At 43.9% G+C, this 15,097-nt stretch overlaps 1 protein-coding gene across 1 annotated transcript in view; it reads right to left on the bottom strand.

Moving 5' to 3' along the window:
• Positions 1 to 2,827: 2,827 nt before the first annotated feature.
• The window catches only part of LOC115165609 (synaptotagmin-6), a 98,065-nt gene continuing 85,795 nt past the window's right edge, over positions 2,828 to 15,097 (bottom strand). Inside the window, exons 4-7 of the mRNA XM_029718827.1 lie at positions 13,338 to 13,458; positions 4,656 to 4,827; positions 3,660 to 3,810; positions 2,828 to 3,381 (exon numbers count right to left, since the gene is read on the bottom strand). Of these exons, the coding sequence (XP_029574687.1) occupies positions 3,310 to 3,381; positions 3,660 to 3,810; positions 4,656 to 4,827; positions 13,338 to 13,458 (516 nt within the window). The 3' untranslated portion in view covers positions 2,828 to 3,309. The remainder of the gene's footprint in view (positions 3,382 to 3,659; positions 3,811 to 4,655; positions 4,828 to 13,337; positions 13,459 to 15,097) is intronic.

Below are 15,097 nucleotides of genomic sequence, written 5' to 3'. Positions count from 1 at the left end.
ATACCCACATTATAGGCAGACCTGCTTTCAAACATGTGCTTGCCAATGTCAAATCAAAACACTGTCACAGTCAACATAAAACAACATTGATAAAGATTCCTGATTTGTATTACATCTTACATAACCCAACTGGGATAAACAAGAATCCTTCTAATCAAATTGAAGATATTACTAAAATACCCCTCAAATGGTAGCCTACTTTCAGTTGCACATTTTATTATTAAAAAACATTTGTAATCAATGATGTATTTGTTCTAATAATTGAAACAATACATTCACTACATAGCACAGAAAATAATAACTCTCACTGGAAAGAAAATATTCATTTTGATGATTGACATTACTTTCCTTATTTTTGTCCCAGAGCAAATTATAGTCTACCTTTGCTACAAGCACATTTGGCACCAAAACACTATACACCAATCAGTTTGTTTTCTTTTGTCTGTTTAATACATATTTGGCTATTGACAGGATATCAAATATTAGGTTGTTCTGCACTCATCATAGTACCACAATGTAGAAAGAAATATAAATATTACATAGCCATCATAATCAAACCAGGATTCCTTTAACCTTTTTAAATATTCTTCCATTAGGTCCGATAGTACACATGTATGGCATACAATAGAAGTAGCTACATACATGACTGCCTACATGTAAAGGCCGACTAATTGGATTTTGTCGAAGCATTGGGAAAAGGGTTCAATAATGCAAATCATTTGTTTGGATTCAGATCAAGCTCCTCAACAATATCCAATAAACTGGTCCTTGTATGAAGGGCAGATTCAAAGTCAGCTCATTACAAACCACTAGTTTCCATGGTGCCTCATGATACAAAATAAATATAAAATGAATAGTTGATTATTGGTCCCCCGGTGGGTGATGTTCTCCTCTTTTGGAGGAGAGTTCTGAACACTTAAGGATAAGGAAAACTCCCACAACACAACAATACTAGATTTACAGTGCCTTGCAGAAGTATTCATCCCCTTGGCATTTTTCCTATTTTGTTGCATTACAATCTGTAATTTAAATGGATTTTTATTTGGATTTCATGTAATGGACATACACAAAATAGTCCAAATTAGTGAAGTGAAATGGAAAACATGACTTGTTTCTAAAAATTCAAAAAAATAAAAAACGGAAAAGTGGTGCGTGAATATGTATTCAACCCCTTTGCTATGAAGCCCCTAAATAAGATCTGGTGCAACCAATTACCTTCAGAAGTCACAAAATTAGTTAAATAAAGTCCACCTTTGTGCAATCTAGTGTCAAATGATCTGTCACATGTTCTCAGTATATATACACCTGTTCTGAAAGGCCCCACAGTCTGCAACACCACTAATCAAGGGTAACCACCAAGCAAGCAGCACCATGAAGACCAAGGAGCTCTCCAACCAGGTCAGGGACAAAGTTGTGGAGAAGTACAGATCAGGGTTGGGTTATAAAAAAATATCCAAAACTTTGAACATCCCACGGAGCACCATTAAATCCATTATTAAAAAATTGAAAGAATATGGCACCATAACAAACCTGCCAAGAGATGGCCGCCCACCAAAACTCACGGACCAGGCAAGGAGGGCATTAATCAGAGAGGCAACAAAGAGACCAAAGATAATGACTTAAAGATTGCTCTACACCAGCGGAACCCATCCAACTGGAAGGAGCTGGAGCAGTTTTGCCTTGAAGATTGGGCAAAAATCCCAGTGGCTAGATGTGCCAAGCTTATAGAGACATACCCTAAGAGACTTGCAGCTGTAAGTGCTGCAAAAGGTGGCTCTACAAAGTATTGACTTTGGGGGGGTGAATAGTTATGCACGCTCAATTGTTGTGTTTTTTTTTGTCTTATTTCTTGTTTGTTTCACAATAAAAAATATTTTGCATCTTCAAAGTGGTAGGCATGTTGTGTAAATCAAACGATACAAACCGGCCAAAAATCTATTTTATTCCATGTTGTAAGGCAACAAAATAAGAAAAATGCCAAGGGGGGTGAATACTTTCGCAAGCCAATGTATATCTACTTTGTATTCTGGTGGGAAATACAAACTTTACATTAGCAGAAAGAGGACTGTGCTGTACAGTTCAAACCAACCCCAGGGACAGAATACAGTAAGAAGGTGCTGAAGATGTGCGATACGTTCAGCTGAGAGGGAAAACTATGGGAGCAGGAGTAATGAGAATACACTCTGCGATGGAATAGGCAAGGGCACCAAGACTAACAAGGAAAAAAACAGGAGGAGAGGTACGGGTGGTTCGGAGTCTGTGTGCTGTTTAACCATTTTTCGTTCCATAGAAAGACTCTCTCAGGATGCGCCATGCACCAATGGTGTTGCAATGTGCTTGTATGATGTGTTGCACATATTTTTTTCGTTATGACAATATATAAAGTTGATGAACACTATTTGACTGGTCAGAACCATCCCTTTAAGTTCTGCTCATTACTCCTGAACATGTAATGGTTTACATTGAGAAAATATTCAACATAGGTACTATTGTGAAATATGTTTTTTTTTGTTGCCTTCTTTGGCTTGGTTAATATGACAATTAATGTTTGTTAAAAGAACTACACATTTATTTGTGCCTCAGTGTTTTTGTTACTGCCACACAACATTAGTAGATAGATAGTAAGGGCAGACGGCTTTAGATATTCCTTAGGTCAATCCAGTCTTTCATTTCCTATCTTTAGGAAAGCAACAGATTTTGACCAACTGATCAAATATAAAGTGACAGCTTGTAATGACCACTGACTGGCTTTCTCACTATGTTTCCCCTATATATATATTTATATTCTCTCTCTCTCTCTCTCTCTCTCTCTCTCTCTCTCTCTCTCTCTCTCTCTCTCTCTCTCTCTCTCTCTCCAGTGTGTTGGACAAGTCCCTGTGAGAGAACTGTGATCACATTCATTTGGACTCAACCCATAGATAGATACACTCGGAACCGGCAGTCTGTCGTTCCACTCAGACAACAAGCTCCCCCTTTGGGGACTCACTTGATGAGAGAAGCCCAGGATAAAACCAAACCAAAGCACCCCAATTACTGGGATTGACTCCAGATCAGTAAACCTAACTTCAACACTTCATGTTGATTCAAAAAAAGCATTGTTACGTCACAAACAACTGACAGCGATGCTGATCCAGGATCAGTTCTTGGGAACGGGATCACTTTGCTGCTACACTTGAGGGAGAGTGAAGACTGAGAAAGGGACTGAGTGGGGTTATGTTTCTCCTCAGGCGCAGGCAGACAGACCAGACAGGATGTAGGATTAGTAGGAGAGAGAGGAGACCTTTTCACTAGGGTCACAGGTGCTTCTGCTCAGGGGCTAGAAGGAGGCCTGGGGGAGGGGCAAGAGCCCTGGCTGTCTAAACTGGCCGTCCGCGTTTTCCACTGCAGTACACAGACACACACATACACGTACACAGACACAAACACACACAAACAAACAAACAAACAAACAAACAAACAAACAAACACACACACACACACACACACACACACACACACACACACTTCAGTTAGAAGATAGATATTACACTGTTACAATTTCTGACATTGACTATTTATCCTACATGTGATCCTTGAAAAAAAGTCTCTATATTTTTTACTATATGCAATATTCATGCCTACGAATTCTTCACACAATGCAGCGTGCTGTATGAACTAACCTCTTTCTCTGATTTCTTGGCCTCCAGTAGGGGGTGCCAGTGTGCAATGGGCTTGCGTGGGTACGCCAGCATCTCGTTCCAGTGGCCCTTGCCAAGCCCCTCAGCACTGCACCCCACACGGTTCACACCAATGATCTCATTGTGACCTACCCTGCAGGGGCCAGACAACACACACAATGTCAACACAACAGTACAGCTAATCCTGCTCTTCAGAGACACTACATTACAAAATGCAGGATTGATTTCATAGCTGAATTTGTTTTACAAAATAGAATAAAAAAATACTTTGGGAACACACCAATGTAAGATCTTTGCATTCATATTAAAAAAGCTAATTTGGCAAAATTATTTCACCCCATCTCCAACCCTTATAACAAGTATATATTTAGTTATCAGAGGATACGGCTGCAAGATGTAAAGTTAAAAGGGAGTGGTGATAATTAGCAGTTGTAGTTCATGAGAAGATAAAGTTATGGTTAAAAGGAGACATTTCCATATCTCTTGGAGAGATAATGTCTGAAATGTAAATGGGATGAAGAAACAACTACAAATGCTAATGGCACCAACAAAGTCCAGACCAGAAGGGATCTCTGTTCTTCCACATCATAATCCTGGATCTAAGAGACGGACTGGTACAAAACAAGGATGACCTGGCTGATACCCTCAAATTAGAGTCAGTTCGAGAGTCGGCAGCTGCCACGTTAGTTGATAAAGACTACCCTCAGTGCTTCCATTCAACCAGTGAATTGAATGTTCTGACTCCTGATCTATTCTTTCTATTTGTTGTGTTTCTTTTTATTTTTTAAATAGACATCATACGCCGTGTTCTATTCTAGGGGGCGTATTGTGCAAACTACACAGATGCTGAATATTCTGATAGAACCATCTGAGTTGAATTTTTTGACAGTGCTTGACAGACTGTTACCAAGTAGCTGGCCAAGTGCATGCCAGATTTGTCTTATGGATGCCAAGATTAAATCAAAGTGTTATACGCACAAGTCATAGTCCATGACAGAGATGTGCAGGCTGACGTGGTCCATGCTGTCTGGGGGGATGTCGAAGATGATGGCCTCGTTGTACGTGGGGTTCAGAGTGTTCTTCTTGATGGTCGTCTTCTTCTTTTTCAAACGCCTCCCGTCACAGATGAGGGACACTTTGACGTAGGGATCTGAAGTGGAAAAGAGAAAAAGCTATAAGATATAAATCAGGATGTAAATTCTATATTCTATAGGCGCATTATCTTGAGATTAATCGTGGCGCACAGAAATCTCCTTGTGTTTTCATCCTTGATTTGAAAAAGAGATTCTGTACATTTACCACCAGAACACTTGACATGCAGCATTATCAAGGACCCCACATGGAGCATGAGGTTTGATACCAACAGGCTCAGAGATAGTTTCTATCTACAAGCCATCAGACTACTGAACACTTGAACTGGACTGACCACCTGCACTGACTCTTTGCACCTTAGCACACATGCACTCGCTCACCTACGCATACACCCACACAGATAAACACTCATTCACTGATCCACATACACAGACACACGCACACACACACACACACACGCATGAACACACACACAGATATACAGTGAGGGAAAAAAGTATTTGATCCCCTGCTGATTTTGTATGTTTGCCCACTGACAAAGAAATGATCAGTTTATAATTTTAATGGTAGGTTTATTTGAACAGTGAGAGACAGAATAACAACAAAAAAATCCAGAAAAACACATGTTTAAAATGTTCTAAATTGATTTGCATTTTAATGAGGGAAATAAATATTTGACCCCTCTGCAAAACATGACTTAGTACTTGGTGACAAAACCCTTGTTGGCAATCACAGAGGTCAGATGTTTCTTGTAGTTGGCCACCAGGTTTGCCCACATCTCAGGAGGGATTTTGTCCCACTCCTCTTTGCAGATCTTCTGCAAGTCAGATATAGCCCTTGGTTCTCCCCAGACCTGACTGCCCTTAACCAACACAAAAATATCCTGTGGCGTTCTGCATTAGCATCGAACTGCCCCCGCGATATGCAACTTTTCAGGGAAGTTAGAAACCAATACACACAGGCAGTTAGAAACGCCAAGGCTAGCTTTTTCAAACAGAAATTTGCTTCCTGCAACTCAAACTCTAAAAAGTTCTGGGACATTGTAAAGTCCATGGAGAATAAGAACACCTCCTCCCAACTGCCCACTGCACCGAGGATAGGAAACTCTGTCACCACCGATAAGCCCACTATAATTGAGAATTTCAATAAGCATTTTTCTACGGCTGGCCATGCTTTCCACCTAACTAACCCTACTGCATTCAACAGCACTGCACCCCCCACAGCTACTCGCCCAAGCCTCCCCCATTTCTCCTTCTCCCAAATCCATTCAGCTGATGTTCTGAAAGAGCTGCAAAATCTGGACCCCTACAAATCAGCTGGGCTTGACAATCTGGACCCTTTCTTTCTAAAATTATCTGCCGAAATTGTTGCAACCCCTATTACTAGCCTGTTCAACCTCTCTTTCGTGTCGTCTGAGATTCCCTTAGATTGGAAAGCAGCTGCTGTCATCCCCCTCTTCAAAGGAGGTTACACTCTTGACCCAAATTGCTACAGACCTATATCCATCCTACCCTGCCTTTCTAAGGTCTTCGAAAGCCAAGTCAACAAACAGATTACCGACCATTTTGAATCCCACCGCACCCTCTCCGCTATGCAATCTGGTTTCAGAGCTGGTCATGGGTTCACCTCAGCCACACTCAAGGTCCTAAACGACATCGTAACCGCCATCGATAAGAAACAATACTGTGCTGCCGTATTCATTGACCTGGCCAAAGCTTTTGACTCTGTTAATCACCACATCCTCATCGGCAGACTCAGTAGCCTTGGTTTCTCAAACGATTGCGTCGCCTGGTTCACCAACTACTTCACTGATAGAGTTCAGTGTGTCAAATCGGAGGGCCTGCTGTCCGGACCTCTGGCAGTCTCTATGGGGGTACCACAGGGTTCAATTCTTGGGCAAACTCTTTTCTCTGTATACATCAATGATGTCGCTCTTGCTGCTGGTGAATCTCTCATCCACCTCTACGCAGACGACACCATTCTGTATACTTCTGGCCCTTCTTTGGACACTGTGTTAACAACCCTCCAGACGAGCTTCAATGCCATACAACTCTCCTTCCGTGGTCTCCAACTGCTCCTAAATACTAGTAAAACTAAATGCATGCTCTTCAACCGATCGCTGCCTGCACCTGCCCGCCTGTCCAGCATCACTTCTCTGGACGGTTCTGACTTAGAATTTGTGGACAACTACAAATACCTAGGTGTCTGGTTAGACTGTAAACTCTCCTTCCAGACTCACATCAATCATCTCCAATCCAAAGTTAAATCTAGAATTGGCTTCCTATTTCGCAACAAAGCATCCTTCACTCATGCTGCCAAACATACCCTCGTAAAACTGACCATCCTACCAATCCTCGACATCGGCGATGTCATTTACAAAATAGCCTCCAATACCCTACTCAACAACCTGGATGCATTCTATCACAGTGCCATCCATTTTGTCACCAAAGCCCCATATACTACCCACCATTGCGACCTGTACGCTCTCGTTGGCTGGCCCTGGCTTCATAATCGTCGCCAAACAAATTGGCTCCAGGTCATCTACAAGACCCTGCTAGGTAAAGTCCCCCCTTATCTCCGCTCACTGGTCACCATAGCAGCACCCACCTGTAGCACGCGCTCCAGCAGGTATATCTCTCTGGTCACCCCTAAAGCCAACTCCTCCTTTGGTCGTCTATCCTTCCAGTTCTCTGCTGCCAATGATTGGAACGAACTACAAAAATCTCTGAAACTGGAAACACTTATCTCCCTCACTAACTTTAAGCACCAGCTATCAGAGCAGCTCCCAGATCACTGCACCTGTACATAGCCCTGTACATAGACCTGTACATTTCTTCAAATAACAAATCTACCATTCCAGTGTTTTACTTGCTATAATTTATTTACTTCGCCACCATGGCCTTTTTCGCCTTTACCTCCCTTATCTCACATCATCTGCTCACATTGTATATAGCCTTATTTTTTATTTTGTTTTCTACTGTATCATTGATTGTATGTTGTTTTACTCCATGTGTAACTCTGTGTTTTTGTATGTTGTCGAACTGCTTTGCTTTATCTTGGCCAGGTCGCAATTGTAAATGAGAACTTGTTCTCAACTAGCCTACCTGGTTAAATAAAGGTGAAATAAATTAAAAATAAATAAATAAAATAAAGTCATTAAGGTTTCGAGGCTGACGTTTGGCAACTCAAACCTTCAGCTCCCTCCACAGATTTTCTATGGGATTAAGGTCTGGAGACTGGCTAGGCCACTCCAGGACCTTAATGTGCTTCTTATTGAGCCACTTCTTTGTTGCCTTGGCTGTGTGTTTTGGTCATTGTCATGCTGGAATACCCATCCACGACCCATTTTCAATGCCCTGGCTGAGGGAAGGAGGTTCTCACCCAAGATTTGACGGTACATGGCCCCGTCCATCGTCCCTTTGATGCGGTGAAGTTGTCCTGTCCCCTTAGCAGAAAAACACCCCCAAAGCATAATGTTTACACCTCCATGTTTGACGGTGGGGATGGTGTTCTTGGGGTCATAGGCAGCATTCCTCCTCCTCCAAACACGGCGAGTTGAGTTGATGCCAAAGAGCTCCATTTTGGTCTCATCTGACCACAACACTTTCACCCTGTTGTCCTCTGAATCATTCAGATGTTCATTGGCAAACTTCAGACGGGCATGTATATGTGCTTTCTTGAGCAGGGGGACCTTGCGGGCGCTGCAGGATTTCAGTCCTTCACGGCGTAGTGTGTTACCAATTGTTTTCTTGGTGACTATGGTCCCAGCTGCCTTGAGATCATTGACAAGATCCTCCCGTGTAGTTCTGGGCTGATTCCTCACTGTTCTCATGATCATTGCAACTCCACGAGGTGAGATCTTGCATGAAGCCCCAGGCCGAGGGAGATTGACAGTTATTTTGTGTTTCTTCCATTTGCGAATAATCGCACCAACTGTTGTCACCTTCTCACCAAGCTGCTTGGCGACGGTCTTGTAGCCCATTCCAGCCTTGTGTAGGTCTACAATCTTGTCCCTGACATCCTTGGAGAGCTCTTTGGTCTTGGCCATGGTGGAAAGTTTGGAATCTGATTGATTGATTGCTTCTGTGGACAGGTGTCTTTTATACATGTAACAAACTGAGATTAGGAGCACTCCCTTTAAGAGTGTGCTCCTAATCTCAGCTCGTTACCTGTATAAAAGACACCTGGGAGCCAGAAATCTTTCTGATTGAGAGGGGGTCAAATACTTATTTCCCTCATTAAAATGCAAATCAATTTATAAAATTTTCGACATGCGTTTTTCTGGATTTTTTTGTTGTTATTCTGTCTCTCACTGTTCAAATAAACCTACCATTAAATTATAGACTGATCATTTCTTTGTCAGCGGGCAAACGTACAAAATCAGCAGGGGATCAAATACTTTTTTCCCTCACTGTACACCCATAAACACACACACACAGACACACACACACACACACACACACATGGAAAGACACGCACGCACACACACAGATATAAACTCATCCACACACACAGACACATGCACACACACACGCGCACACACACACGTTTGTTTTACTATTCTTGTGGGGACTATACAATTGAATCCCATTCAAAACCCTATTTCTCTAAGCCCTAACCCTAACCCTAACCCTAAACCCTAACCTCAAAACCTGTAACGGTTGTCTTCATAGATGGACCAAGACGCAGCAGGTATGTGAATACTCATGGTTTTTTATTACCAAAAAAGAGTAAAGCATCCACTTGAAAAAACAATGAAGTTGACAACAGTAACAGTTTTACAGGCTATAAACGCAGTGCAAAAACAACCACCCACAAACCCCAGTGACAAACATACTCCTACATATATGACTCCCAATCAAGAACAACGATCCCCAGCTGTTCCTGATCAGGAGTCACAAGACACACAGAACAATCAAAACACCCACACAAGACTGCCACGTCCTGACCCCCAAACTACTACAACAGCTCCATCTGCTGGTCAGGACGTGACAGTACCCCCCCCCCCTCAAGGTGCAGACCCCGGAATGCACCTAACAAAAAAAACCACCAACAAACAAAATCCCCAACAAAACCCATAAACACTAACCCTTAAACAATAAGGGAGGGAAGGGAGGGTGGCTACCGTCACCGACGGCACTGTGCTACACCCTCCCTCCCCAACCCACCTATCCTGGAGGTGGCTCAGGTGCAGGCCGTGGACCTCGCTCCACCTTCGGCGTCGCCCAATTTGATGGCGCCGATAGCTGCGCCGGGCAGACAGGCCACTCGGGCTGACCCTGGCAGACGGACCACTCGGGCTGGGCCGGAGGACAGGAGAGCCCCTCGGGCTGGGCCAGGGAGCAGGAGGGCCCCTCAGGCTGGGCCGGAGGGCAGGAGGGCCCCTCGGGCTGGGCCGGAGGGCAGGAGGGCCACTCGGGCTGGGCCGGAGGGCAGGAGGGCCCCTCGGGCTGGACCGGAGGGCAGGAGGGCCACTCGGGCTGGACCGGAGGGCAGGAGGGCCACTCGGGCTGGACCGGAGGGCCACTCGGGCTGGACCGGAGGGCAGTCTGGCCACTCAGGCTGGACCAGAGGGCAGTCTGGCCACTCGGGCTGGACCGGAGGGCAGTCTGGCCACTCGGGCTGGACCGGAGGGCAGTCTGGCCACTCGGGCTGGACCGGAGGGCAGTCTGGCCACTCGGGCTGGACCGGAGGGCAGTCTGGCCACTCTGGCAGTTCAGGGCAGTCTGGCCACTCTGGCAGTTCAGGGCAGTCTGGCCACTCTGGCAGTTCAGGGCAGTCTGGCCACTCTGGCAGTTCAGGGCAGTCTGGTGACTGTTGACTGGCGGGCAGCTCTGGTGACTGTTGACTGGTGGGCAGCTCTGGTGACTGTTGACTGGCGGTCTTGAGTGCAGGGTTGGCATCACCCCTTCCGGCTCGATGCTCCCCTTGCCCTGGCACCTGCGGGGCGCTGGTACTGGGCGAACTGGGCTGTGCGTCCGTATAGGTGAGATGGTGCGTACCACAGCGTAACATGGCGCCCTCCACCTCATATGCACCTCCCTGCAGTCACGGGTAGCTGGCTTACGGCTCTTCCCTGGCCTGGCCAAGCTACCCGTGTGCCCCCCCCAAAAAAATCTTGGGGCTGCCTCTCGGGTTTCCTTAGCTCCCTCTCCTCATAGAATCGCCTCTCCGCTCTCGCCGCTTCAACCTCCCACTGCGGGAGGCGATAATCCACAGCCTGAGTCCATGGTCCCTCTCCGTCCAGGATTTGCTCCCACGTCCATTGGTCCATCACGTTGACCTCCTGTGGCTCCTTCCTCTTCCGCTGCTTGGTCCTTTTGTGGTGGGTGGTTCTGTAACGGTTGTCTTCATAGATGGACCAAGGCGCAGCAGGTATGTGAATACTCATGGTTTTTTATTACCAAAAAAGAGTAAAGCATCCACTTGAAAAAACAATAAAGTTGACAACAGTAACAGTTTTACAGGCTATAAACGCAGTGCAAAAACAACCACCCACAAACCCCAGTGACAAACATACTCCTACATATATGACTCCCAATCAAGAACAACGATCCCCAGCTGTTCCTGATCAGGAGTCACAAGACACACAGAACAATCAAAACACCCACACAAGACTGCCACGTCCTGACCCCCAAACTACTACAACAGCTCCATCTGCTGGTCAGGACGTGACAAAACCCTAAATCCTAACCCTAAACATAAACTCTAACCCTAATTGTAACACACACACACACACAGATATAAACTCATCCACACACACAGACACATGCACACACACACGCGCGCACACACACACACACACACACACACACACACACACACGTTTGTTTTACTATTCTTGTGGGGACTATACAATTGAATCCCATTCAAAACCCTATTTCTCTAACCCCTAACCCTAACCCTAACCCTAAACCCTAACCTCAAAACCCTAACTCCTAACCCTAAACATAAACTCTAACCCTAATTGTAACCCTAAACCTAACCCATAAATCTAGACTTTTTCCTTGTGGGGACTGGTAAAATGTTTGGTCCCCACAAGGGTACTAAAACCAAAAACACACAGAGACACACATTTATGCTAGACACACATCCCATCTGCTGATGCCAGACTCGTATTATTATTGCTAAATACTGCACAATTTAAACACTTGCCCCCCAATCCCCCCTTTCCAAAACACGTGTAAATATTGAACTATAAATTATGCCTTCCTGCTAAAATGTTTATTCTATTCTAATGAGCCATTTACTTAATGTTCGTATTCTTATCTTGTATTATTTCTTATTGTTGTTGCATTGTCGAGAAGGAACCTGCAAGTAAGCATTTCGTTGGATGATGTATACCATGTGTATACTGTACATACGACTAGTAACACTTGAAACTTGAAGCATGCAGGTATTGTTTCAGTATGTGAGAACATAACATTTTTCTTATTAAGCCTGCAGTGACCTCAACATAACTCAACACATTCATTTTGATGCTGCAGCGATCAATTTCATTTCCCATAAAGTAAATTTCCCATGTGTATTATACTCCTACGCTACCTTAAACCTAAATATAACAATAACATCCTTGGAAAGGTTCGGAAAAAATCATGTATTGAAAGTGGAGGAAGTCAAAGCTGCTGAAATAGTGTTTTAATGGAATAAAGGGAAACATATTGGCGTGGTGAATACTGATTTCAATCTTCATCCGTCAACTCCTATAATCCATTATGCCAGTAAACTAGTCAGATGTAAACTGCCTTAGATCCATACACAACAATATAAAGAGTGCTTGCTTTGCAACCAAATATGCTTCAGGGTACAATTTACTAGCCATGGTTTACTGCACACAGATCCAATTCAATCCAGCAACAATTGGTAGACATTTAAATCCTCAACTGAGAAGGGATGTTAAACTTGTAAAATGTTGTTAACAATGAGCGGAAAAATAATAACAAATAATAAAACAATTGTTTGAAATACATACTACAAGATTCACGACATTTAACACACAGGGAATGTCACTTGAATTCGCAAGCAAACATATTTCCTCAAATTAAATTTGGTTATTGATAATATAAACTGAATATGGAACAGCAGATTGTTATCCTACATCCCAAATGGCACCCTATTTCCTACATAGTGCACTACTTTTAGCCCTTTGTAGTGCACTATATGGGAATGGGTACCACCTGGGACACACCTAGATTAGAATAAAAACATTGACTGAAACCTCAGAGAAATGAGTAGTTGTAGGTGACATCTTCATATTGCCAGTGGTGAATATGAAAAGATTTTCACAGAAACAGAGCTCAGCGCTAGAGAGGACTTCCCTTCGTTTGCTCTTTTTATTCAACATTTGATAACATCTATAATTTGATATGTTACAGCCGGGGTTTATTTTCACTTTGATTTATGAAAAACAATGAGCGCACCATCACAATGCACGAGCGCCCACACAGACACAGACACACACACACACACACACACACACACACACACACACACACACACACACACACACACACACACACACACACACACACACACACACACACACACACACACATAAAGCTTGCCTACCTGAGTATCCAGTGATATCCATGGCCTTGAGGTTCCTGCACTTGATGACGGTGAGAGTGAGTCGTCCTGCGGTTGGCAGGTAGCATAGTGAGAACATGATCTCTCCCAAGTCTACACTCTCCTGTGGGAACAAACAGAGAAACAAACTGATGTGACACACATCACTGGAAGGATGCCTTCAAGCCCTACTGGCGCAAGGGCAATAACATTACGATGGAAATGGATTGTGAAGCCAATGCTATTCCAAAATCCCTCAAGAGATATTGGTGTGAAGCCTGTCATCACAAACAGAACTGAGTATCAGGCTCACACTGAGGAAGTTGTAGAGACAAATCTGCAGAACAGTGAAAAATGTCTACTTTATGGCCACCTGTGGAGTGTTAAGCATTTCAAATGTAATGTTAGTATTTAATGTGGCGTGTTAAGCATTTAAACTGTAGTGTTAGTATTTAATGTGGAGTGTTAAAAGTTTAAAATGTAATGTTAGTATTTCATGTGGAGTGAAAGTTTTGTTCTCAGTCTGTCCCGGGGTGTTCTGACTAAGCTTCATCCCATGAACATGCATTAAGGTTGGTGAGGTTCTAATCACTTTAAATGGGCTATGGTGAGACCCCCCTGACTGAGAATCCCATGACTTGGGATGGGATGTGGACTTAATGTCTCAAGCACTTAAAGCTGATTTAGCTAAAGCACTCCAATGGGAGAGGGATGGGAGAGGGAAAGCTAAAGCACTCCAATGGGAGAGGGAATTTGGTTGACGAAGACAAAGTTGGATTCTGTGCAGTAATATGAGCGCGCAGCAAATGTGTCATAAAATACTTTCTAGTCCAGAGCATCTTAGAAGTCTAATGTGGTACGTGAACTGTATGCAATATTGACATTTACAGTTATGAAATGGAGCTAATGAATCATTGTGAAGACTTCAGCAATGTCAGAACAGTTAGCTTACGCACTGCTCCCTTGCCCTCTCAGTCTGGAGACAGTATTACCTGTTATTAATGCCTCCTCTTTGTAAAACAGTATTGCTTTTCACGGCACCAGTGCAGGTTTTCAGTAGTCAAAGGGCCAGGATTAAAACTGGGGTGTGGTGCGAAGGCAAGGGATGCAAGTGTCAGTGTTATGAGGGAAAATGCTACATTTAGGGTTTGAGCCAGGATTAGAGTTTAGATTTAAGCTGATTCTCAAGCAATACGGCCCCAACCATTCACTTCCTCTGAGTTTGTGATCAGCCACTATCATTTATCACTTCATCACCACAGGATGAAACAGTGGATACAGTAGGCCTACCTATAGATGTAGAAATCAGGCTTACCTAAACATTTATGCATCATGCGGCCCATGATTAGTGAGAAACCCCTCTCAAAATAGTTTGTATGGATCATGCTCTAAGACACTGCCTGAAGTCAATAAGTCTTCCACCCTGCCCTCCTCCCAGCCCTCGGCCCCCTCTACACTCTTGATGTTCCTGATGCCAGTGGGTTGGTGTTATTGATGCATCCCACATTTGTAAACAGTACTTTCATTCAGTCCAAGGCTCATATAAAAGGTAGGCCTAGTACATGCACCTCAACCCCGTTATGCCTGCTACTACATCCTCAACACAACGATTACATTTAGAACCGTCCTGGTCGGTCTACTATATACATTACTTTATATAAGATGGTGGTTGAGGGAGTTTTGGCTGGGAGTCCTGGTTCAATAATATGTGTTTGTTAAGCAATGAGCCAACTGCTTTCTGCCACTTTAGCAATAACTGCTGG

The sequence above is a fragment of the Salmo trutta genome, chromosome 28 (assembly GCF_901001165.1).
Source record: "Salmo trutta chromosome 28, fSalTru1.1, whole genome shotgun sequence".
Classification (NCBI taxonomy): Eukaryota; Metazoa; Chordata; class Actinopteri; order Salmoniformes; family Salmonidae; genus Salmo; species Salmo trutta.
This window is presented reverse-complemented; position numbering and strand designations above follow the sequence as displayed.